The sequence below is a fragment of the Paramisgurnus dabryanus genome, chromosome 16 (assembly GCF_030506205.2).
Source record: "Paramisgurnus dabryanus chromosome 16, PD_genome_1.1, whole genome shotgun sequence".
Lineage (NCBI taxonomy): Eukaryota > Metazoa > Chordata > Actinopteri > Cypriniformes > Cobitidae > Paramisgurnus > Paramisgurnus dabryanus.
Genome location: NC_133352.1, coordinates 15,226,520 through 15,252,561, shown reverse-complemented (window position 1 = coordinate 15,252,561; position 26,042 = coordinate 15,226,520). Strand labels below are relative to the sequence as shown.

At 40.7% G+C, this 26,042-nt stretch overlaps 1 protein-coding gene across 1 annotated transcript in view; it reads left to right on the top strand.

Moving 5' to 3' along the window:
• slit3 (slit homolog 3 (Drosophila)) overlaps positions 1-26,042 on the top strand; it is a 180,327-nt gene that overhangs the window by 7,453 nt on the left and 146,832 nt on the right. The window contains exons 2-4 of the mRNA XM_065266536.2: positions 5,688-5,759; positions 7,569-7,640; positions 12,333-12,404. Of these exons, the coding sequence (XP_065122608.1) occupies positions 5,688-5,759; positions 7,569-7,640; positions 12,333-12,404 (216 nt within the window). The remainder of the gene's footprint in view (positions 1-5,687; positions 5,760-7,568; positions 7,641-12,332; positions 12,405-26,042) is intronic.

Genomic DNA, 26,042 nt, shown 5'->3' with positions numbered 1-26,042 from the left:
TGTGGCTGTTTGTGCGATTTGTTATAAGGCTGAAAACAAACAATCGAGAGAGTAAACGCTTAAAATAGAAAAATGAAATAATTCATTTTTGTCCGCTCCATTTAGCATGAACTAAAAAAGTCCTTCTGGCGAGAATGCATCCAGACCTTGCCGTAATGAAAATATTTACTACAGTAAATGAAACTCTACCTCAGATGGAAACTGCCAGCATTGCTCATAATAAACAACAGAAAGAGCATAAAGATACATTGGCCTTTTCTTATTTTCACTGTTTTTATCTCTCTTGAGAATCCGGTGATGAGTTGGCCTTTATCCCCAATGCAAAACCAATTCAACCCCAAAATCCAATCACCTCATACAGTCATACTGAATGATTTTCTAGTTTTATCACAAATGCCATTGACCAGAGACGATAAGCAATCATCACAAGCTAAATTTAATCCATGCCATGTAATCAAGGAGAAGAGATAAAGTTTTCGTGGCTTCGGATACTAACATTCTGAGTTTCATTACAAACCCCAAATCTGTATTGTATTCCCGGTCAGCTTACATCGCATTTCTGACTGTTTCAGTTATGTTATACATCACACGATTGGGGATTTGGAATTGCTTAAAGTTTTCAAGGTGGTTTTACTTAAAGGTTTATTCACAGCTCAGGAATTCTGGGACAGGACTGCATGTGTCCAGTGAAGATGTGTGGTAGCCACATTGCTGCTGGCTGGCTCCACGGGAGATGAAAGACCCAACAAGTGAACGATAATGACCCCCTATTTGATCTCGCACAAGTGCAAACAAACAAACGTTCCGCCAAAAAACTTCCAGAGAAACTGGGAAAAGGATCGGTTCAGTTATGGGAGAGTTCCATTTGATACACACACAAAGAAACTGTGATAAGACACAGAAGCTTTCCATTTACATTAAAGTTGTTAAAGCGTCCATCTTCAGCATCTTTGTGATTTTGTTCAGTGGCATTCCGATGCCTCTTTGAATTATTTCTCTGAAGCGGATATGACTAATAAATACGGTCATTTAATGAAGAGATAATAGGCAGGAGAAATTACAGTACTTTGCTGTTGACAGCAGCAAACGTGTTCATTTAAATATGAAGGGCTTAATCTGTAAGGCTTTGGTTGTAGTTCATCGATGGAGATGAGAAATGTCACTTGCTGTATCTTTTCCGATGATAATTAGTATGTGGGTGCTGTTCAAGTTGTTAACACATTTCGGTAATAAAGAAACACCAAACAGATCATATCAGAGGTCCAGGAGAAAGAAACTCATTTAACATTCCATACAGGTTTTCAAAAGGAAATGGAGCATACCTATCAGCCTTTGTGAGGCAGACTAGCGTGGCTTTGAGGAAAATAACAGAAGATTACGACAGGAAACGCATTGTGAAGCAGAAAATCATATAGGGAAAGAAAAAGCAACTTTTTCGTCTTTGTAGGTTTGGGGTAAACCCAACAGTTGCGAGATGTTGCGATGCAGTCAAAATATCCCCCAGCTAAAATTTCAAAGATTCTTCTCTTTGTCTGGTGCCGACGTGAAGTGCTACTGTTTGAAGCCAAGCACATTTTGGCTGAGTGGTCTGTAGGCTTATGACCCGGGTAGAGCGGTCTGACGCCGTGGACCCCCGAGGGGACACATTGTTAAGGGCCGGGTATACTTTTTTTCCGCGTCCGCGTCCGGCTCGCGCGCGCACGCGTCCGCGCAGCTTTCCGGGTATGGTCCCCGCGGCTACACGCGGATGGCCGCGTTCGACACTATACGCAATACTAATGATTTCTTATTCAAATTATTAGTCTAACAGGCTGTCAGGGCAGCACTGATTTGGTGACATTTAGAGTACATTAAAACATTAGGATAGGTGAAGAAAAGTAACTGATCCACCATTGCAAACACAGTTTAGAACAAACAACAAGACAACAAAGAACAGGAATCAAACAAACATGCTCCACAGCTTTCTGTTCTTGGAAGAAGTCAAAGTTAAAGAAGAAAAACGATAGTGTGTGTGCAAATGCTGTCTATTTCCTTTGTATAATTGTTTATAGTGGAGTGTCCTGTCTAAATATTTTCACACGCATGCGCTGTCGTACGCGGACTGTACGCGCACTGTCCGCGCGGTCTCAAATTTTGGGCTGCACGCGGACGGTCCGCGCGGCCGTCCGCGCACCCTCCTGATGACGAAAATGACGTCATGCGGACGGCGCGCATACGCGGACGTCCCGAGTATACTTTCGGCTTTAGCGAGGAGCACCTGCCTTTTGAATGGCTACCTTATCCCCTCAACAAATTAAAGCAAACAATAGCCAGCAGGGGGCTGCTGTATCTGTGAACTCCACCTTGTCAGTGTGAATGGAGGTTTGATTGAGTTTGTAGAGGAAGCGGGACTTAGTTAACTCCCCTGGCAGTTAACACGTACTGTAAATAACTGACAGGGTGAAAAATGTGTGGATTGAAGTGAAGGGTAGAGAGGAGAGGATTTTTGTGCAGTGTTATTAGTGGGATTACGTTGAAAGCAGGTGAGAGGATACGAGATGTGGGAGAGAGAGGTACTGGGAGATTAGAACAGGAAGCAGCGATAGAGAGAGAGAGAAAGAGAGAGAGAGATAGATGTGTGGGAATGGAGTGAAAATGGGTGTGAAAGATTTTGTCATGTTTGTTTTTGAAAGTACATGAGGGCTGTGCCTCAAACCAAACGCTACCGTCCCGACAACATTTTTAGGCATCACGTTGCTAAAAAGCATTTTTTTATTTAATCTTTAAATATTAAATAAAAAAAAGCTTTTTAAAATAAAATAATGGTACATAGAAAGCAACAATTTACCTACCCAGATAACTGTATCATTTTAAAGAGATGATTTGGGTTTGCATTTTATTTTATAATTCCTGTTTAGGGATTGATGTAAAAGTACAGATTAAGGTACATTCACATTATAAGCGATTTTGTCGCTGTGTGTCACTCGTCTCTTTCAAAAGAGGCGTTTCTAAATCTGGTTTTCATAAACAAATGAGTAACGTCTACTCCAGTAACTGACGAGAGACGGATGACGTGAACTCCACTGCTTCTTTCTCATCTGTATTCGTTCCCGAAAGTCGCTCATAGTTTGCATAAAGTTAAACATTTCTCAATTTTGCCGCGCGACTGAACACGCCCCATCCGGTCGCCAACGGTCACTGTCACTCGTGTCACCGGAAGTGCCAAGCTTCCATTGAAATCAATGTGATCACGTCGCTCTTTTTCCAGCTGAGTGCTTTGGTTGCTATGATACTTCTGCTTTGTCAGTCGTTGAACGATGCGATGGTTGGTTGTTGTGATATTTGTCCCGTCCCTCCTCCACTCTGATTGGACGGCTGAGTGATAAGTGATGAGCTGAGCTTTTTAAATGGTAAATGGACTGCATTTATATAGCGCTTTTAACTGACCTATGGCCATCCAAAGCGCTTTACAATTAGCCTCACATTCACCCATTCACTCACACATTCATACACCGACGGCGGTGTCAACCATGCAAGGCGCCATCCAGCTCGTCGGGAGCAGCTGGGGTTAGGTGTCTTGCTCAAGGACACCTCGACACTTGGTCCGGTGGAGCCGGGGATTGAACCACCAACCTTCCGGTTTGCAGACAACCTACATGAACCACTAGGCCACTGCCGCCCCATAACTAATTTTTAAACTCGGTTCAGTGCTGAATGTGGAAAAAAGTGGACAAAATCAGCGCTTTTTGCAAAGCTCCGCGCTTCCATTGGAAACAATTGAAAATATACGCTGGCCGCTGGGGTAAACAATTTGGTGTACACACGCTACCTTATTGTTTACCATGAAAAAATGCCAAGGGGTTTTGAAAAAATATTTTTCAAGATAAAATATTGAAATTGAAAGTTTTCAGTGAAATTATGCAATTAACCTTCCCAGATAACTGTTTCTTTTAAAGGGAAGATTTAGATTGATTGCATTTTATTTTACATTTCCTATTTAGGGATCGAGGTAAAAGTACTGATTAGGAATTCATTTTGGTGTTTAAGTCCACCTATTTCATTGCTAAAAACAACGTTATTTTGTGTATTTGGTATAATGCCTTGTGTTTGCGTGGTTAATTGTGAACAAAACCCATCATTTTTTACATACCGTACATTTTTGTAGCTCCAGATATACTGCTTTCCTTAAACGCATAGATTTTTTTAAAAACTCATCGATTTGAAAAGCTCTGTGTCCCTGATTGGCCAGCTAATCTGTATGTTGTGATTGGCCTGAATACCTCTAACGCCAGCAGGAAATGTGACGCTCCTTACCATGTTTGAAAGATTTGCTCACAATGCAATGCTAACAGGAGTTAACTTACAGGCTGTGAGTCCGAAGCGGGAGGAATTATGATATTGTTGGTCTTTACTACATCACCAATCCCAGGAAGTAAACTGTTGCCTACAATCCGTGTGTTTGTTGTAGTCCAAGACAAGAGATTAACTTGAAAATGATAACTCCTGTCATTGTTTACTTTGGGGTTTGTTCCTTTTGCATATAGTTAACATGTACTTATACACACTGACACACCAAGAAAATGTATAATCGTGAATCTTTAAATCTTTCTTCAACACTCTAGAAAATCTTAATAGGCAGCTCACAAGAATTCGAAACATAACCAAAGAGTAAAGTATAAGACAGGATAATCTTCAAATCCAGCATCTGTAAATCGCTTGTCCCCTCTAATATGTTTCCTATATGGCTCATATTAGTCCGCTTGATGTACGTTTTGTGGTTCTGGGGAAATCTTTTGAAATCCAGTATGGCTCTAAATCAGATTTATAAATGTTTATGTACATTATGAGAAACACACTGAGACGGGCCAATGTCAGTGCGTAAGCGTATATGTGCGCCATTATATGTCAATGTAAATTCCTCAGAGTAAATCTTTTCAGTGTGGCGGCTCTCTAGTAAACAGCGGCCACATCAGATCACATCCATAGGCATGTATGCTCATTTCCTGATTGTATACATTCGGAGACGCGCTTGTAACTGATAAAGGAATGGTCTGGGAAAAGCATAAGGTATTGGGTCGAATGGAAAAATACTTTTTGGTATTATGTATTTATTCTGATGCAAGGGGAGACGTTCTCCAAACAGAAATGTTTCCATGCGATCTGTCATCCTCGAGCAGTTTATTCTCATCTTCTCATTCGCTTTGCTTACATACAGAACGCAATATCGAACAAACATGCCACTTTGAAATTTTTCAGCATTTAGCTGTCCTAGTTTTGTGTAGAAAAGAAGAAACAGACCCAGATAAACAAATCAAAGGAAAAGAATTGTATTGTATACAGTTATTGTACAAGAGACAGAAAAGGGCAGGTGCACGCCTACGTGACCCTGAACCGCATGTGTGTGTATGGGAACGTTTAGAGTTTGAATGGGAGTCGCCTCCAGCTTAGCTAACGTGAGGCAAATGTAGAGAGGTAGAGCTGAAGTCGATCTCTCAGATGCAGTTTTCGGCAGCATGGCACTAATGCTCACTGTCAGACATCAGCTCTAAACATCGTTGCCCTGCGGATATCTGCTACAGACAGTGAGTTAAGGCCATTGAAGCAGATCCAGGAAACCTTTGTATTTAAACGTACTGTTTGCTTACAAAAGCTGTGAAATGAGACCGAAAAAGAAATAAACTAACTTTCTCCCCGTCTTGTTTTTCCAGAGACCTGGACAGGAATAACATCACCCGGATCACCAAGGTGGACTTCTCTGGCCTGAAGAACCTGCGTGTGCTGTAAGACGTCCTCCTGTACCTCTCACTTTTAGAGTTAATCCTTCCTTAACTTGCCATCGTCGCCCCTCCTGTTCCCTGTTGTCTGTACAGTCAAAGCCATCAAAGGGTTCAAGGCTGAAAGCGGGGAGGATTACGGCACAAGTCATAACAAAACAAACTGACTTTTAAGCTGAGTAAATCTGACACGTTTAACGCGACCCTTTGACTGAACATCGCATGAAGTCATTGGCTTAGTCTTAGCCAATCTTTAAACTTGTTCTCATGTGTGTAACTGTATATTCCATACCAAAAACGCATTACCGACCCTTAAAATAAACAGGTGATGGGTTGCTTGCCCTGAAAGGTGCGCGGCAGCCGTGGTCCGGTGGAAAGTGTGTTAGCTGTTTAATGTATTTCCTGAAAGAGAGCTCATAGAGAAGAGGCATGGAGATAAAATAAACAAGTAAAAAAGAAGACAAAAAAATAAATAAACACCCGAGAGAGCAGTCGTAAGTAAAGTCCATGCAGCGCAGAGGCAGTTTAATGTGGTTTGTGATTAACAGCAAATGCATGCACCAAAACCAGTCTCTCCCCCGCGGCCCGTGAACAGTCTTTGCATTTCCTTATCATGATTCCCTTCATCTGGCTCGCAGAACAAATCCCCGGTCACACCTCTGCACTCTCCCACAGAGGGGGACGTAAATCGGGGAAATGCCAGCCACACTGACCTGGGACCTGCCTGTAAACCAGCACTTAGTTAACGCTTAAGGCAAGAATAACCATGTGTGTTACCTCACCCTTTCGATTAAGAGGTCTCCTGCGAAAGCATAGGTGTTTGTCTGTGTCCCATATGTTTCTACGAAAAAAAAACCAACATTTTAATAAAGATGACAGGGACAAAGAACAGAGAAGCGATGTTGAAGAAAAAGAACCGTTATTATTTTTCAGCACACGCAAAAACCCATCTGGTTAGGATTGAACAGGATTACTTGTAATGCAAATACATAAACCACGCTGGGGTTGATCCCGCATTTGTATGAATGAGCCAGATACTTACTCAGACTAAGATTTATGTGAGGCACAAGCTATATGATACTGTAGGTTTGTTATCAGGGAAGAATGCAATTATTGCGAAAATATCAATTTGGGTTCGTCCTCTTGGAGCGCCAGTCGAGCAGCTTGCGTTTTTGGCCTTACCAGTCGGGATTGTGGTATTCATAAACCGAGCTTTATACCGAAGACAGCCAAGTGTCTTGTTTCTTCCTGACAAAATAATATGACAAAAACATGGATTAATGGCTGTTAAAACGGCGGCATGTCTAAACATTTGCTTTAAAAAGATCGATCATAACCCCGGTGGGACTGCCAAGGCAGGATTCCATTTGGTTGTTTTTTGGTCAGAGATCACATCTTGTTTAGGGGTTGCCTGTATTATCTGTTGCCGAGTATCAGTTAGTGGCCGACACATGGGCGTTGACCTTAATTGGAAGAGACGCAGATCTAAACAAGAAATAGCCGGGGAGATGCGCTCTCTTTGTAATGCATCTGGAAAATTTTAAGGGCCCTAAAATACGACAAAGTCTTCAGAGGAGAATGTCGCAGGCACTTTGGAAGCGAATGCGGGGCAACCACACTATTCATCAAATCAGAGAGAAATCTGCTTCGGCTTTCACGAGGAAAAGCTTTCGGTTATCATTTGCTGTTGTGACAAAGTGAAGTCATGCTAAGGTTTTCTTTCAACTGTCGTTTCAATCAATCAGGCGGGCCGAGAGAGGTAAAGTTGAGTCGCTGGAGCTGATTGGATAATGAAGTTGTGCTTTTTCCCCACAGGCATCTGGAGAACAATCAGATCAGTGTGATTGAGAGAGGAGCATTTCAGGATCTCAAACAGCTCGAAAGAATGTAAGTATCTGTAACAGATTGAAGAAATGATTGTGGGAACAACTAGCATTGTTTTTTTAAGTAACGTCCAAGTGCATTTTATGAAATCTATATGAAAATCTATAGAAATGAGAAAGCAATAATGAAACGTCTTTATATGTTTATTGTTTCCCCTGAATTTTTTCTTAGAGATGACGACATCTCACATGTTGTCTTCGAAAGTTTCTCATAAGTTCTTAAAGTCTGCAGTCGAAAGTCACAAATTTCACTATGAATGCATGACCAAGTCTTTGAAAACCCAGCTTAGGTCATTTTTTGGAGAATTTGCCTTTTTTTTACATGAAATCATCTATAAAATATAACCTTTATCTTTGAATAATATATAAAGAAAAATATATGAAAATTGTGTCATCGTTTACTCAAGTTGTTCCAGATGTGTTCTGCTGAGAATATTTAAAAAGATGTTAATATCCAAACAGATCAGAGGCCCTATTCACTTCCATAGTATTATTTTTCTAACTGTGGGTTCACACCAGCCGCGTTTGAGGCGTCAAAATCGCATCTACCGTGCCTAGTTTGCCGCTTGAACTGTTTGAGTTTACTTGCTTCATTCGCGCGTGAAATTCTAGTCATTGAGACATTCACACGGAAATTCGCGTCATGGGAGGGGCTTCTGCGACTCCGCTCACTTCCTGTAATTACGTCACTACTAGAGCAAGCTCCTGATTGGTTAACGTGGCACGTTTTTCCGCCTAAGTTAAAAAATTTTAACTCGCGCATTTGTCGCGGCAACGCTCAATTCGCGAGAACTAGATGCGCGAATGAGGCGTAATTGCGTGTACCGCGCCACGCTAAACGCCTAATTCGCGCCGTGAGACCTTCTGACGCACGTCAACGCGTCTTCACATTGACTTAACATTGAAATCACTCACGCTTGACGCCTCTACCTCGGCTGGTGTGAACCCAGCATAATGCTGTCTCTTAGCAATTTGTATGTATTTTGCGAGGTGGCTAATTTGTATTAATTCGTACGACCACATTCGTACATTTGATAACGATTTGCCTTGACCCCTGTGACACTGCAGTTAGGGTCGGGGTAATACGAATTAGCCATCTTGTAAAATCTGTACAAATTCTTGTAAGATCAGGCTGTCTTTTTCCATACTATTTTATCATACTATGGAAGTCAATGGTGCCCCAGATCAACTTTGTTACAAACATTCTTCAAAATATCTTCCTTTATATTTAGCAGAACAAATAAATGTATACAAGTTTGGAACAACTTGAGGATAAGTAAATTATGACATAATTTTCATTTTTGGGTGAACTATCCCTTTAAATCATGTCACAGATCTAAATCAATAACTGAGGTCAAACTTTGATGCTCCTAATTTCAAAATTAGATTGAGACTTTAGCCTGATTTCACAGCCCTGCTGAAAAAAACAATAAAACCATTACAGAAAAATTCTAAAGTTTTCCATTGAAATACCAATAGGAACCATTAAAACCACTACACTGTAGTGTGTTTTGGGCCATATTCCATTAGAACCAATACATAGAACCAATCCAATACATACCATTAGATGCCAACAAAGATCAATGCACTGTAGTGTGTTTTGGGCCATATTCCATTAGAACCAATAAAATTCCCAATAAAACCAATAAAAATTCTGTGATGGTGTCTATTGTTTTTTTTTAGCAGGGAGATGGGGCTACACATGACCAAATATGAATAATCTAAACTATGTTGTTTTAAACATATTTGATGCATTAAATACAATTAAAATTAAAGTAACTTCTGAGCAATAAATGTCTTCTGAGAATATACGTCACAGTTTATGAGCACACTGAACTTTCAGTTTAAAATGTTTTCACAAAGTGAATTAAAAAGTCAATTTAAAAGTCTGTTTGCCCTTTGACATCTGGGGAGCAGCCATTTTCTCATTTCTGGTGAGAATCTTCACACTTCCCTGTGAAATTGACCATTGGGTCAGACTAAACATGAAAGCTATTACTGCATTTAGACAAGGTCAGAGAACGTCTGGACTGCGGTTTGACTGTCTTAGAGGCTGTTTACACTTGGTATTAAGATGTGTTTTCATCGATCGGATCACAAGTGGACGAGAGAGACACATTGCGTTTACACCTGGTATTTAAATCCGTCTCTTTTGTCCACTTTCGACCGCATCTGTCCTGAATACTGTGAGGGGGTGGTCTGTGAGACGGTGGGCGAGTCTCTCTGCTGTCATTCAAACGCGAGCGGGAGTAATTATGAGTTTATATGGACGCAAACTTATATTATGTTGGAGCCCGCTGCTTGTTTAGCAAGTATACATGCTGCACAGTGTTTTGTACCTTTATTTGTTGGAGCTTTCTCTGAATTTTCAGCGCAATTGATGAAATAGGATCGCGCAACTTTCACGCTTTCAAAACGAAACTACGGAGAACACCCCGCAGTAGTTTTATCAATGAAAGGCTAAAAATAGCGCTGTTCACCGTATGTTCACGGCAGAAGTCAAAAAAGACGTAAAATTAGTGTTTAATACCTCAGATTAGATAAATGGGCGGAGAGAAGGCGGTCGCATGTGGCTGTCCGAACGCATTCAACCACATTGCGTTCCGCAGCTCCAAAGCTATCCGATCGAAAGTGGTTTCGACTACCTCTGAATGTGGTTGAAAGTGGTCGAAAGTGGACGCGTTCAAAACGTTTTGAACACCGTTTACACCTGGCATTAACGTCGTCCACTTGTGATCCGATCGACGAAAACGCATGTTAATGCCAAGTGTAAACAGCCTCATAGTGTCCCTGAGTTTGTTTATGTGTGACTGTCTCAGTAGGCTACACTTCATGCTTTGTAGATGTTTGCACGGTTCTGTTAGTTTTTAACCAAATCTATTGGACGCTCCTGCCATGTGCTTGTGACAAACCATATAAGCATTAGCAGCCATGACGTAGATGTGTTTCTGTCTGCATGTTTTGTGGGTTTGGTTTATATGAATCTCAAGATTATTCATTATGTCACCCGTATTTGGAATTTCACAATGTTCACCTCAAAGACGCCCAGGACGTCAACACACATCCTCTCTGTCCGACACCCCAGTGTGACTTTTTTAGTTGTGACCCAGCAGACATATAAACGTAAGTAGCTTGTCTGACCCCACTTTGAGACCAAAGAGTTAATACGGCAACAGACCGAGCTTAAAGTTTTCATGCTGCATATTGTGACTTTACATAGTATTTACAATATATGGGAATGCCTAGTTTATAGGCCACGGTTCAACAAAGGTCGAGTTTTGAGGTAACACCCCCCCCCCCCCTTGTTTTTCCAAATCCTGACATCAAAGCATGTGGACAGATTTGTGAAGCGCCTTTACAAAATTTCACAGCTGTAAAGTTAGGTAGAATGGATGCCTCTGGACATGTTGTGTCGGTCGGGGTCACGTCTGGAGTTGAGGCCTGCGAGCTTTAACTGAAAACTTTATTGCTCAGATGTTACTCTTTTAAAGGTTAACAATATTAATGGAGTTCTCAGTTCTCATCTTATATTTGAGTATCAACGTTGACTTGCATGTCTCTCTTAAAATTTCTTAGGAAACATGAACATTTTGAACTTTAAGGGGTGGTTTATCCTAGTCCCAGATTAAAATGCATGTTTGAGGTGCCACTTTGCATTGACATATCTTAACATATATCAGTGCTGTTATTTTGTCTCAAGAGGCACACCAGTAATGTTTTTTTGTAAGTTTTATATATCTTATATTTCCAAGGCCTAATCCTGGATTAATCTAAACCTGGTCCAGGAAACCACCCCTATATGGGAACTGTGAACGTTTGTAATTAAACTATATGATTGTAGCTTTTGTAGGTGTCAAAAGCTAGAGAAATGACAGAGAAAGTACATAAGAGATCCCCAGGGCATGTTCAGGAGAAGAATGAGGCAAAATACCTAACTCACTTTCCCTTTAATTTGATTTCTGCTGAGAAACTATTGAAATATGAAAGACATTTAAATTCCAAATTGTAAAAAAGCCAATACCGCATATCGTCTATTTTTTTAAGTGTACTTTGCTTCTTGAAGATAAAGGGCTAAAAGTCAGCAATGTTCCTCCTCCACATATCTTTGGTTAGCTCCGTGACCCTGCATCCTACCATTAAAGCCTTACTCTGATGATAAGGGTCATCCTACAAAAGCCCACAGTTTATCTGGCCAGTCTCATGTGAGTGACAATAGTCTTTAAAGAGCAATGCTAGAGATAACCTAGGCCTTCTTCAGAGGAAGTACACATATTTCCCATCAGCCCAAGCACAGCTGTAACCCCTGACCTTAGAATGTAGCGATTGGTCAGTCTTGATAGTGACCCACCTCCTTGCTCTAATCAGAAAGACAGATGGGTCATTTACATTCATCTTGTTGTCTCATCCATCTAGGTACTCGATGTAGTCGATGTCAAACAGCCGTTCCATCTTTGTTTATCTTTGTTGGTTTTCAGTCTCTTTCCGCCTTGGATACTTGAATTTACCCACCCACACGGAGTCTAACACACACATACACAAACTCATTCCCATCGATCTGTGTTCTCTTAAAGGTCAATCTCGCGGTGCTTCCCTCAACTTTTTTTATGTCCGTCTCATATATCATGTTGTTCCTCCTGGCTGTAGTTGCTCTGACCACACTAACTCTTGCCCTTTCCCTGTACTCTTTCCCTCACAGCCGCCTCAACCGGAACCGGCTGCAGGTCCTGCCGGAGCTGCTGTTCCAATCCACACCCAAGCTGGGCCGGCTGTAAGTCACCACTTCCCTTTGATATCTGTGCCTGGAAAAGCTTGCGGTCAAACTTCCCACTGTTTTAATTTTGATCATTGTACTGGAAAAGACCTTGCTTAAATATTTGACTTTCCCAAACGCTGTTTAAAGAGCAGGCTGTCAGTGCCTGAAATTCTCCGTGTTATTTCTCCTACCCGTCCAGATGTGATTCTTTAAGATGATCGGAGGGTCTGGGCCAAGCTAATGTGACATACTTTCGCTCTGTGCTTCTAATAGAGAGGTGAAGGTGGGAATGTTTTCCTTGGATAAACTACATTCTTGAATATTTTCCTAATCTGCTTTGAATCGGAGACCAAGCTGCACTACAGGCTTCGGCTTAGCAATCGGGAAGGGTTCATTTATGAATTTACAGTCATTAATGAAACTACCGTGCTCAGGTTGTGCCCTTGTTGGAGACTTTAAGCTTTACAAGTATTTAGTTTGGAATGCTTTGCACCAATTCGAGGGTTTCTGAATGTTAGATTGACCCTAATGTCTGCATTTTGAGCTGATTGAGACTGGCTGTTTGAAATATTACACGGATACGATTGTCTTTTTTCTTCATTCGCAAACTGCAACAGTTGGTGTTAGCTGATACGCGACACATGGCTGATCACAGAGTTTGGGACTTTGCTTACAGAAATAAGATTCGCTTTTACAGCATTCACAGAGAAGACTGGTATGTGTCCACTGGCGTGGAAAAATTGGCTCAATGCTGCCAAAATTGTCTGCAAAATGTACAGCATTGTGGTTGTCTTTAGTTTGGTGTATGATGACTTTAAATACATGGTCAAGAAAGTCCTCCTGTATGCATGATTACAGTTGGAAGAAGGCTAACTTTATCTCAGAAAGCCCAAAGTATATTATACAGTGTCAATTTATTGCACTTTTTTGAAAAAAATAAAAAAGTAAAAAAGCACTTGTAAACTGAATACAGTATAGTAACAAGTAACAGTTTTGGCTACTGAATACACCGATAACTCCAACACCCTCAGCAGATTAAAACACTAGCTTTCTTTTTCCACATAAAATTAAGCATTTCCTAATTTTTTTATGCTCTCGCCTCTCAATCCCACAATCCCCTGCTTGAAATGCTTTGAAAACATTCACACACTCCCCATTTTTTCTCACTGGATATTGAGGGCCGTTTTAAACCTCAACGACTTCAAATGTAAACGGTAAAAGTTTTATGTGGGTTTGGCGGTTAATTTACATGACAATGGCATTTGCCGATCCTGAAAACGCAAACCTTTGAAGACGGATGTCAAGAAGTGCACGTTTTTGATAACGACGCAATGTTGTCCCTGTGTAAACTATGTTAACGCAAATCTGTGATAGCGTCATGCGCATGTGTTAATTCGCATGCGCGAGTATAACCAAAATAACAATGGCCGCCTACTGTGTTTGTGCGGAGTCTATTAACGCTTATCCAACAAAGTTAAAAAAAAGTGCAAAATCTTGTATTTGTCTCTCTGTAGATGAATCTGTATGTAGTAGATGAGGCTTGTAATGTTTCTTCACAAGGTAACATCGCCATCTGACCTGGCATACTTAAAACTGGAGATTTAGTCGTCTCGCGGATCCATGTAAACTGGGATGTGAATTGGAAATTTTCCATAAACGCATAGGAAAAACCTTTAGTTTTTTCAATACATCGTTCGTTGTCATGTAAGCACAGTGTTAAGGGCTCATTATAGTTGTGCGTATGTCCTATGGCTTAGCCGCGACGGCGTAGGTTACACGTCAGTTTTTACATACTTCTGCGCCGTCGTCCGCATCGACGTGCAAACACACATGCAGACCACTGCTAGACAGTATCCATGCATGTAACCACAGTAGCAGCGCGACCGTCAATGATAAAGCAGTTTGGCCAGTTTAACCCACAAACGAATCAGAAACTTGTGTTTTGAGAAGACTAGCCGTGAAGGAAGTAAATAAACAGCGACTTATGTATCACTTTGTTCCCATTGTCGTAAATGGAAATACCTAGACAGAGTTTTTTTTCCTGGCAGGAGGGGTTCTAGTAGACCAATCACAGCGCTTGCGGTCTGCATAGAACTGGCGCGCTGTTAAAAATTTGGCAAGGTGTAGACCTTACACACGACTTTAAATTGAACTTTAGTTTACAGTAAATCACATTCTTCCCAAAAATGTTGATTCAATTGTCTGCTGTTTGTTTCCTCTACCTGTTTCCTGCTAACAGTAATAAAGGCTATCCAGGGTTGTAGTGGTTTATGGTGACGCTTGTAACCTTGTCAGGGTTCGTTACGCTTGTTGACATTAGCGCGATGGGAACGATCTCACCTGTAGCCTTCCTATTTAAAACCTCAAGCGTGGCCAGTTTGAAGAGAGCTAACCAACCGTGTCACACATGGAAAAGCGTTAGGTAGGGCGAGGCAGGGACCGAACATGGCCAGCAGGCCTGGAAACACTGACAGGGGTCAGGGAAAGGTAAAAAGCACATTTTAACGCTGAGTAAGACGGAGGAAGAAGCACAGTGAATTGGGAGCAGAGGGCGTTGCGGATGAATAATGAAGGAGAGAGAGAGGATGGTAGCCGAGCGTGGTGAGGTGTTGTACGATGGGACTTGAGAAATACAGACAAGTCTGCGGGCCGTTGGGGAGACGTGCGCAGAGATACAGCGCTACGGCTGGCGGAGGCAATTTGTGGTCGGCGCTCTATGCAGCCTGGAAAGACTGCGGTTGCAGTTACAGATTTCACTGTGTGGGTTCAGAAATGTACCTCACATAAATGCAGACACACACAAGCTCACTTACATGCTTGTATAGTTTGCCCTTCCTCTCCCTGTTCTTAGAAAGATATATGAGTCTGTCTAGGCATCTTAACCGCTGATGTATAATGAATAGAGAATGACGAATCATACTAGATCATATTTATTAATAGTGTAGCTAAATGTGTCCCTACATTAACTTTACTTCCTGTGCAGAAATGGGCCCTGGTGTTGGTACTCCAGGATATTTCGGTCAGTGATACCCTTGAGACCCGGCCACTCCCTGCCATTACCCCAAGCTCAGGTTGCACGTGATTGGTGCATTAAGAGGAATTGGGAAGCAGAATGCATCATCTTGTCTTATGTCTCCTTCCCCTCAGCCAAATTTAAGCATTCCCTCTTTAATCTTCCCTGCGCAATTATCCCAAGCAGTTAGCCTGCATGAAATGGCCATTGAACAGCAGTCTTGGCCCTTTATGACTTTACAGGTCGATTAGACCCCAAATTTTCCAGAGTCCCCATTGACTCCCAAAGTTGTGTCCGAGCCAGGGCATCTCCCTCCCTCTGAGAACGCAGATTTGTTTGGTATCACGAAAAAGGACTTTGTTTCTACCATTTTCTCCCTCTCGCTGACAAGTTTGTTTTCCTTTCGATAGATTGTTTTCTTTTATCGAAAAGAAACAAATGGCTCTCCCACACATCGAGTTCTCTGCCCGTGCACTGCTCCGCTCCTGTTGTCCTAAAGTGGTGAAGTTCAATGCAACAAATGGCAGGGGGTCTGGACCTCTCAGCCTCGCAAACACAAACCATCCCTCAACTTCGCCTGGTTCTCAAACATGACTCCAGAAGTCTGCAAACTCTCTCAAGCCATTCAGCTCATTGGTTCGCTTAATTAGCTCTCAGTAATGCTTTCCAGAAATTTTCAAAACAATTTTCATTTTTACAGCACATTCTGACATTGAATAATAAGTTCTGACAGCACAGCTATATAATTGGCTGATTATTTTTTATCCCAGCCTTACCCTGCTAAAAATTAAGCACCATAGTCCAGAAAAATTATAAAATATATTTTTTAATAAAAAATAAATTATATTAAAATATCTAAAAAATATATTATATTTTTACATGCAAAGTTTACCGGAATTTAAGTTTGGCCCACAAAAGCTGTTTGTTTATGTTGTTGCAGCTGAAATCTTCTATATATAAATTAAGCTGCATTCACACCAAATGCACATTTTTTTCGCTTGAGTTGAATATTTTCAACTTGCGCGCAGACGCATTTAAGGCGAATAGTGTTTTTGCGCCAACCACACAAGTTTGCATCTATTTGCGTCTATTCGCGTCTTTGCATTGACTTTGTATGTAATCTACTCGCGCAAATCATTGAATTTGCGTTTCGTTTGTACGCCCCATCAGGAAGTTTCAATGTAAATAAGTGGATATTGTATTACTGTAAGTCTTTTTAATCTGTTTCATAGTCAGTCAGTGTCAAGTCTTATAAGCTTATAATAGCAATAAAATAATTCTTAACAAGCGTTAATAAACTCGAGGAGAACAAACACAGTCCGTTTAGAACTCCATTGTTGTTTACACATACGTATGATGTCAACATTATCGGCATTATCACAGAATTGCATTAACGCAGTTTACATGGAAAATATAAAAAAATTGCACTATGAAACCTGTTATCAAAAGTTTGCGTCTTCGAGACCCCAAAAATGTCATTGCCATGTAAACAAACAGCCTTTCTCGTTTACTCCCCCTTCAGACCAGCAGCAACTTTCACGCTGTGTGTTGCCCATCTCTTTCAATGACGTCCTTAGGAGGCATTTCTAAATCTGGAACTCCACTGCTTCGCTCTCACTGGTAGTCACTCACAAAAGTCGCTCATCATTTGCATAAAGTTAAACTTTTCTTAACTTTGTCGAGTTGCTAGACATGCCCACTTCCTTTCGCCCAGTCACTCTTGTTGCCAGAAGTCGGAAAGCTAATATTAAAATGAATGAGTTCATGTTGCTCTGCTACTGCTAGACGCTGGTGGTCTAAATGGAGCCTTACTGTTCGTCGTCGAGAAAACGGCCCCTTATACTACCAATCGGTTGTTGCTTCAGTGCTGCTGTTTAAATGGCGATAAACAAGTAATAAAGAATAATGGTGTAACTCTATTGCCGTGATTACATTGCTTTCTAAAACTATGCAGTGTTTCTGTTACCCACAATAGCTGGCTAATAATTCGACATGCCTCAAACACATAAACCATAGCGCTTCATCTCAGGGCTTTCAGAAGTGGCCTACTGATTGTTTTCAGAGAAATGAACCTCAATCCAGCCAAGCGTCTTCCAAAATAGGGCTGTGCTCAGCCGGTTTCGAAAAGCTACAGTAGACAGCTTTGTGATTTACTCCAAAGACATATTTAGATAAATACAAGCTACAAAGACTTTGGAGTCCTGACAGAAAGCCAACTATATACAGAAAGCTTAACTTAACTTTTTTCTTGAATGGTGCTGGTTTCCCATGGCTGTAAGCAGATTGATGTGCATTAGGGGAGGTTGAAACTCACAGTTTGGACTATAGGTACTGTACTAAGATATGGATGAGGAAACCCCCAAAATTTCTACCGGAAAATATACACTACTGTGCAAAAGTCTTAGGCCACCAACACAACCAGCTTTATTGTTTTAACAAAGTTTTAATGTACATCCATTTTTATTTTCACGCTTTTCATTCCAATACAAACAGAAAATACGAGGAAATATGTACACAATTAAAAACTTAATGTCGTCTTCAGGCATCGGTCAGTATTTAGTGTGACCTCTCTTGGCACATCTTGAGCTTTTTAGAGAAGACTGAAGTCCTGAAGTCATTTGATTAGAATTAGAAATTAGTATTTAATTTTATTTAGGTTTAAGAGATCCTGCAGCTGCCTGTTATTGCTCAAGTGGAAGGGGAGTTTATCCTAAATACTTGACACTTCAGCTTATACTTTTATACTGTTTTTAATACTACATACACATTTCCTGTATTTTCTGTTTGTATTCGAATAAAAAGACTGAGAAATAATTATATATGATCATTATACCATTGCAAAAAACAACAAATCTAATGGTGGCATGGTGCCCTAACCCCGGATTTCCACCGAATGCGGAACGGCTGCGGATCCGCTGCGGAACGGCGGCGGAGTCAATCGGTTTCCATTCAAGTCAATGTGTGTATTTCCACTGACTGCGCTCCGAATCCGTCACAGCTCCGGCCATCCGCAGCCCTCCGGCACAAATACGCAGAGCTTCTATTTTTGACGGATGCCGGACAGCTCCGCAGGGCGGAGCCATGACTTTATCGCGTGATCATACCTGAATACGCTAGAACTCGTGTTTTTTTTTTATTAAATATTTGCAATACAAACATTACAAACACACACAAATAAAGTCATTAATACAGAAACAACAAATAATAGACAAGAACAGAGCCAGGGGGAGTTTAAAATGAATACATTAAAGATAGAGCATAAATTTTGAATTTTGGATGGATTTGATGTACTGCTCGGTCTACGCGAGATCTCTTGTTGTGATCTAGGCTGGTTTGTAAAAACGTCATAATTCAATGGCATAATGGGCAGAGACAGAAGTAGGTATCACGCGATCATCACGTGAATTTGCGAGACCTCATGGGTCCTCGTCACTTCAGAATGCAGCCGCTCTGCAACAAATACGGATCTGTTGGGTATTGGCGAACGGCGGAGTGCGGAGCCGTAACGCAGTGGAGCTGATCTGCAGCCGCTCCGCAGTCGGAGGCAAGGCCGCCTTAATGCACGGGCTTACCTGGGCTCAAGCCCAGGGGCCTCCCAAGTTCAGGGGCCTCCCAAGTTTACGTTCATTTTGTTTTTTAACTTGTCAGGTTGTCTGTCAATCACTCTAACTGCACGTTACATGGCTGCTGATTGGTCCGTGGTAACTTACTGTGAAATAAAATATCAGACGTAACAGATTTTTCTATTCCGTGTAATGTAATTAAGTGCGCGTTGTCAACTTGGCATTCCTGCATGTTAGACTGAGTGTGACAGAGAAAGGGGAAATAATCCACCAACAAATGAAAGAGTAATTTCTGAAATTTCATAATAAGCACTGAGGTGCAGGTCTCGCTCTCTCTCTTTCGCGCGCGCGCGCGCTTGCTCTCTCTGTGCGCGTCTCTGGCATGCAGAAGTCTCTTCAACCGTGCGCAAGATACTGTGCCGCCAAATAAAAAAAGGAGTTCCCGAACATATTAATGCTGTTCGTTGTTATAAAGTTTAAGTTTACTCGCGTTTATATCAGTGACGCGTGCGCAGCTGGAGCGATGTAGTTAAACACACACATCCTAGAAAGACGACGCAACGGTAAATGTGCAAGTCAAAGCGTGACAAGACCATCTCAAATGATCATCCCCTGATCGCACCATTCATATTTATAATCTCCGTATCTAAAGATCTTATATACAGGTATGTTCCCTGTCTGTTTTGTGCATATTCATACGTGTTCGTTTTACATGCTTATGTATGCATGAATACTAAATACAATACATAGCCTACTATATCTTCAATAGCCTACAAAATAAATAACTGATTAAAAACAAGATTCTGTCTATAAAGACTTATCTTTTGTTAACATAAATGCATTTTCACTTTAAAACTAACTTTAACTTCTTATATTTTTACAACTGTGGTGAGCATTTAGTTAGTGAGTGGCAATTTTCTGCAAATTTGTATATTCCAAAAACTATATAAACATAAAGCTTATAAACATATTTACTTTTGGTTTTATTTTCACCACAAGTTGCTGTGTGTGGTTGTTAAATAAAGTGTCTTGTGTTTATGCTCAAGTGGGCTCAGTGATATGTTATTAATGATAATATGGTGTGTTCTGGGTCAAAGAGGGAAAACTACATTTTGTGATGTAGATTACATAGATATTACACTTTTTTTTTCAAAATGAGACTTTAAATTGAGGGTATGGGGGGCCTCCAAAACCTCTCAGCCCCAGGGCCTCACATTAGGTTAAGGCGGCCCTGGTCGGAGGGAACGCTAAATAGGGTGTGATAGCAATTTATTAAAGAGTTATAAATACATGTACTTATCTTGCAACACATCTGTTACAATTGAAGTTCGATTAAGGTCAGACGTTTTACCAAGTGTACTGACATGTAACTATTCAAAGATAAAAGCATACGGCTCCAGGGTAAAATTCAAAACGGACTATAAATTGCTACCAGGAAGTAAACTTTCTGAACTTTTGAAAAAAAACTGCGGACTGAAATATGGAGGAGCTGAATGCAGATGTGCTGGGTCAGACGGCACTCGTATTCTCTTCTTCACCGCAATCTGTAGTTTGGAGCTGAAGGCAAAATCTAAAATGCTGGCTATATATTTTATTGGACAGGAGGCTTATGTGTATGTTGTGCGCAGTGAAATCTCCCTTTACATGTGCAAGTAATTTAGCATCCAAATAAAGGAAAATATGTGCGATAGGGGAAATGTTTAGCTGGTAAATTTAGATATAGTGAAAGTTAAGGCCTCTGTTTCACATTGTTGGCAAGTTACAAATAAACCCATTAGCATAAATGCTGAAGTAATTTTCTGAAGTTGTTTAGGTTATCTTTTGTTTACAATCTGTGCAGAAATATATTGTCTATTTATAGTTTATTTTTCCTGTTTCTGAATCTGAGAGTTAAATAAAATCATTGTAGATTTACAAGTTGTTGGCTTTTAGTCTTATGATATATTTTCCTCTTTCAGGTAGATGGAAAGCTTTCTGAAAGGTCTGGTTGACAGGTTAGCTAAAGTCAGAGAAATGGTAGCCTGTGGGAACCCTGTTTGTTGTATTTATGAGAGAGATGAGGTTGGTTTGTAAGAAGAATAAATCTCTTGCATGGTGTGGGGCCCACGGAGCCACCCAGTGTCCCAAAGCTGCACTGCTATGAGTGTTGTTCTGAAGGGATTTGGATAACATCTTGTAGTAGTGGTGCCGAGCAGCCCTGTGTCACTTTGTACACAGACCAAACAAAGAGAATAAGAGTGAGGAATCATGGGTCACAGAGTAATGCAGACAAAACTGGTGATTTACTTTGTTTTACCAAAGTCTGATTGTTAAAAATGAACCTAACAATGTGGCTGTTTTGTAATAGCGCCACCAGATGTTTTCAATACAAAGTATGATAAGATAAATCTTAAGAGTCAGAAATGGTTTGGAAAATTGTGTTTTGCTGCAGTATTCATGTTTAAAGATTTCCTGCTTCTTCCTACAATAAAACAGTTTATATGACCAGAAGAATAGTTTCCAGCAGGGTTGGGGGATAACCCCCCAATAATTAAAACTTGCAATTAACCCCCCCCCCTCCAATGTTTATACAGTGATTAATGAACACATATTTATGTTTGACACTTTAACCCCCCCTAATCTTTAAACCAAATCTCCACCCTTGTATACAAAGAAAACTATGTTAGTTAGTTCAGCTTGGGGCAGGCTTAATTATTATAATTAGTTCGCTATTGATTTCTTCACATTGATAAAACATTTCAAATGGCTGCTGAAAAATGTGAAAGAAAGAACTTGGAGAACATGTACTGAGTCAATTGATTTGAAAAACTTGGGTATCACACAATTTAATACTTGTTACCTGTCTTATTGCAAGTGTTATTATTCCAAGTACAAAAACATTGTAAAATATAGCAAATGATTTGTTTTACCTTTCTACTTAAGAAATTTTTAATTTTTCAACCCATCTCCTCCAACCACTGAGCTCTGTTTTAATATGTAGTGCCCACTTTTCGTAATGTTTTCCAGTTAATACCTGCAATTGTTATTTTAGTCCATGTGCTTTAGAAAGCTCCTTTCACATTCTGATTTAAAGCGATACTTCAGCCAAATACTTACCCTTAAGCAATCCAAGATACATGTCTGTCTTTTAGACAAGCACATTTGGAGTTATTTTAGGAAATGTCTTTGCTCTTCCAAGCTTTATAATGGTAGAAAATAGGGGTCAGGGAACAACTCTTGACTTTAAACCCCAAAAAAGTGCATTCATCATTCACAGAGGTAATACACACGGCTCAAATGGGTTTAAAACAAGGTCTTACAGGTAATCGATGTGACTTTGTAAGAAAAATATCCATATTTTAAACTTTATAAACTATAATAACTAGCTTCTGGTACAACGCCAACTTGAATTCACGCGATTCACGAAAGAGTTGTAGCGTAATGAGCATTGGTTGCCATTGCCACAAAATCCAAGCCCAAAAACAGACATTTAATCTGGAAAGGCAAGTTATTCAACTAAAAAACAGCAAACAGAACAGCAGGCTGAATAGGTGTCCGTACATGTTAAAGTAATATTAACAGTTATTTACACGACGCACAATAGCATACAGAAAATACCTGGGAGGCTGAATATACTAAATTAACATAACAAGCCAAATCAAGTTTAAAAAGGTCCCGAAGTCATTCCACATCACTGAATCCACTCAATTACATAAATACATAAATACAGGAGCAGCATAGAGTGGACTCTCGCAGCTGTAGATGGTAATGGTTTCTCTTGGTTCATTTTAGAACTTGAATTAATTTTCACATATAGATCGCACCCGACTATAATGCTACGTTTACACCAGCCGTGATAGAGGCGGCAAGCGTGGGTGATTTACATGTTAAGTAAATGCAAAGACGCGATTACACGCGGATTATTATCCTGCGGCACGGTACACGCGGTAAGCGCAGATTATGTGCGAATTGACCGGAAAAAGCGCAAGTTGAGAAATCTGAACTTCGCTGGATTTCCGCGCCGCGTTTACCAATCAGGACCTTTTTGTAGGAGTGACGTGATTACAGGAAGCAAGCGAAGTGGCGGAGTCTCAGCGAATCGCAGAAGCACTTCCCATGACGCGAATTTCTGCGTGAATTTCTCAAATAACTAGAATTTCACGCACGGCTTTCACTCGTGAATGAAGCGAGCGAACACAAATGTTCAGGCGTCCAACTACGCGCAAATAGCACATTTTTGCCACCTCTACGGTGCCTGGTGTAAACGCAGCATAAGGGGTTGTGCACACGGCTGAAAACGCCTGGAGGACAAGGATTGCCAGATGTTTTTTCAGTTATTATTGTTTTCAATTTTTAAAATATGTTTTTTTTTGTTAAAAAATCGCATTGATTAGCCGCAAAAGACCTTTTTTAACCCTTCAGAGCTGTATGGATTACTGCAGGTGGATGCACTTTTTGGGCTTCAAAGTGAGAAGGTACTTTTTTTACAGTTATAAGCTTGAAAAAGAAAGGGCATTTACTAAAATAACCCCAAATGTGTCAAAGACATTCTGGTTAAATGTTTACTTCATTTCACTTCACAAGTCCTGTGTGTCAGCAATTGCTAACATGCAAAATGTGAGACACAGCCGTGGTAGTTCATTCATTTAAAGTCTTTACAATCATCCGTACGCTGTCCAGTTAAGTTGGTCTCTAGAGAAAGAGCGCTTAGATAGAGTAACCCGCTCGACAGAAGCAGGGGAGAGGAGAAAGGGCCTAATTCGCTGTGTTGATTGAGGGCGCCTATAATTTGGGGAATAGTTTGGGGCCATTATGTGCCGGGGTGTTTATCACAGGTGGTTCCCATGACGACGGGTTCAGATCGTAATTGGATTTAAATGGGCAGAACTGCTTGCACATGTTTTAAAGAGCAAGAACGAATGCGCTGCGGTGCCCGCACAATCTTACTTTCCTTCTTTAGCAGCGCAGCCCCCGAATGAACCTTCAGCCTCTTCCTGTAGGTGAAAAATTAAACAGTCGGCCTCTCTATCATCACTACAGCTCCATTAGAATCACCCAGACACTTCCACCTTGTAGTATTTATCTGTTTGGTGGAGATCTTTAATATGTTAAAACACTCATTACAAGCCCATATTTACTTTTTAGCAATAATGTTCAAGAATAGATACATACATTTTGTTATGATACTCTGATAGGGTTAAACAGGCTGAGATTTTTTACATTGTGAATGGTGACCAGTTCATAAAATCATCCTATATGTAGTCCATACTGTATGACACATGCATTGTATTTCAGGCTTTCAAAAGCAATATGATAGCTTTGTTTGTGAAACAGACTGAAATTTAAGCTTGATTCATTGAAAAAAGATTACCTTAGACAGTTAGACAGTAGCTAAGGAACATTAACTTAAAATGTCCTTAAAATGCACCGGTATGCAAAGGTTTTAGCGCTACAGTTTAGAGGAATTAAAGTAATTGTGTACATTAGATGTCCCAGAGATTCCTCAAGGGTGTTAAACTATTGAACCCATGCTCAAACACTACCTTGCATCCAGCAACCTTACTGGAAGTATTGGCCGTGTCACTTGTTTTTGCAAGTGCGAACAAAGCACAAAATGATCCCGAGGAATGTTTTTCATCCGAAAGTGCGCATCTCGGAAAAGCCTGAGTGAATAGGAAAACAAACAAAGGCCCATTACAGCATTATGGCACTCATCTTGAGTAGTTATGCTGGCTGCAGAGCTGTTGCCCTTCACACAGCCTGGAAAAAATTCTGACAGGACAGCACTTTTGCACCATGCTGCCGTGTTTACAAGAACATCTGAATCAACAGCAAGTCTAGCCTCGCTCCTGTGCCTGGCTCTCGGATAGAAACTCGTGTTGTTGATGTCAAGACTTTCCAAAACTTGATCAAATCGCCCTTTGACATGCCAGACCTTACATAAAGTGGCACAGTCAGCATGCCAGCCGTGCCAGTAGTTAAATGGGTGATTACGGTTGAGGCAGTCAGTGGAACGAAACACGCGGCTTGCCCTCTTGCACGCGTTTACAGTGAGAACCGCTTGCTCTGGTCACTTTATGAGAGCAACCGAAAGCCAACGGCCGGGGCTGCCCTTCTTTTATTGTGAACTCAATTGTCGCTTAGCTAATTACAGCTTCTTTTTATGATCCGAGGCAACGCTCACAGCCAGCCTCCTCTAGGCAACAATACCAAGGTTTGTGGGGCGTAGGGGACCTAAGTGAAAACAGACTCCTCTCTTCAACTTTCCCGTTGTTGTTTTTCCTTTTTATCTTCCTGTGCGACTTCAGAAAGCGAGTTAGATATTCAAACCTCCATTACTCATTCTGGCCACAGAAATGTGAGGAGTTACTTGGCTGAACTTGGAGTCCAAGTGGTCGGTCATTAGGCACCCAAAATGCACAGTTCGGGGCCACTAGTTGAATATGCGTGTTTCATTGCTGTAGATATAACGTGTTTGGGAAGTCTGGAATGGAACAGGGTGTCTTTGGACATCAAATCTCGGAAACATCCTCCGATGGATTGTAACATAATGGTGCTATTTTATTCGGAACACCAATATGAACTGGGTCCCAGAAGGAGTTCATCTTAGATTGCAATCCGTTTATGTGTTTGTGTGTGTGGTTTGCTTTGTGGTGTTTCTGGCGAGGGCTTGGATGAAGATTTTAAATGGTTGTGTATTAGTTTACTTGTTGCTGGACAGGTGCTGGTTCACAAATAAAATATGTGGAGAAGGTGGATTCAGCTGTGTTAAATTTTAAAGGGATAGTTCACCCCAAAATGAAAATGATTTCATAATTTTCTCATCCTCATGTTGTTCATTTTGTTGGTATGAATTTATTTTCTCTGATGAACCCAAAAGAAGATATTTGGATACATGCAAGCACACAGCTGGTTGTAACCATTGACCTCCATAGTAGGAAAAACAAATACGATGGAATTCAATGGGTACCATCAACTCTGTGCTTACTATCATTTATCAAAATATCTTCGTCATCAATAATCACAATATTTCTAGAATATTTGTTTTCCTACTATGGAAGTAAATGGTAACAATCAGCCGTCTACCATCATTTGTGA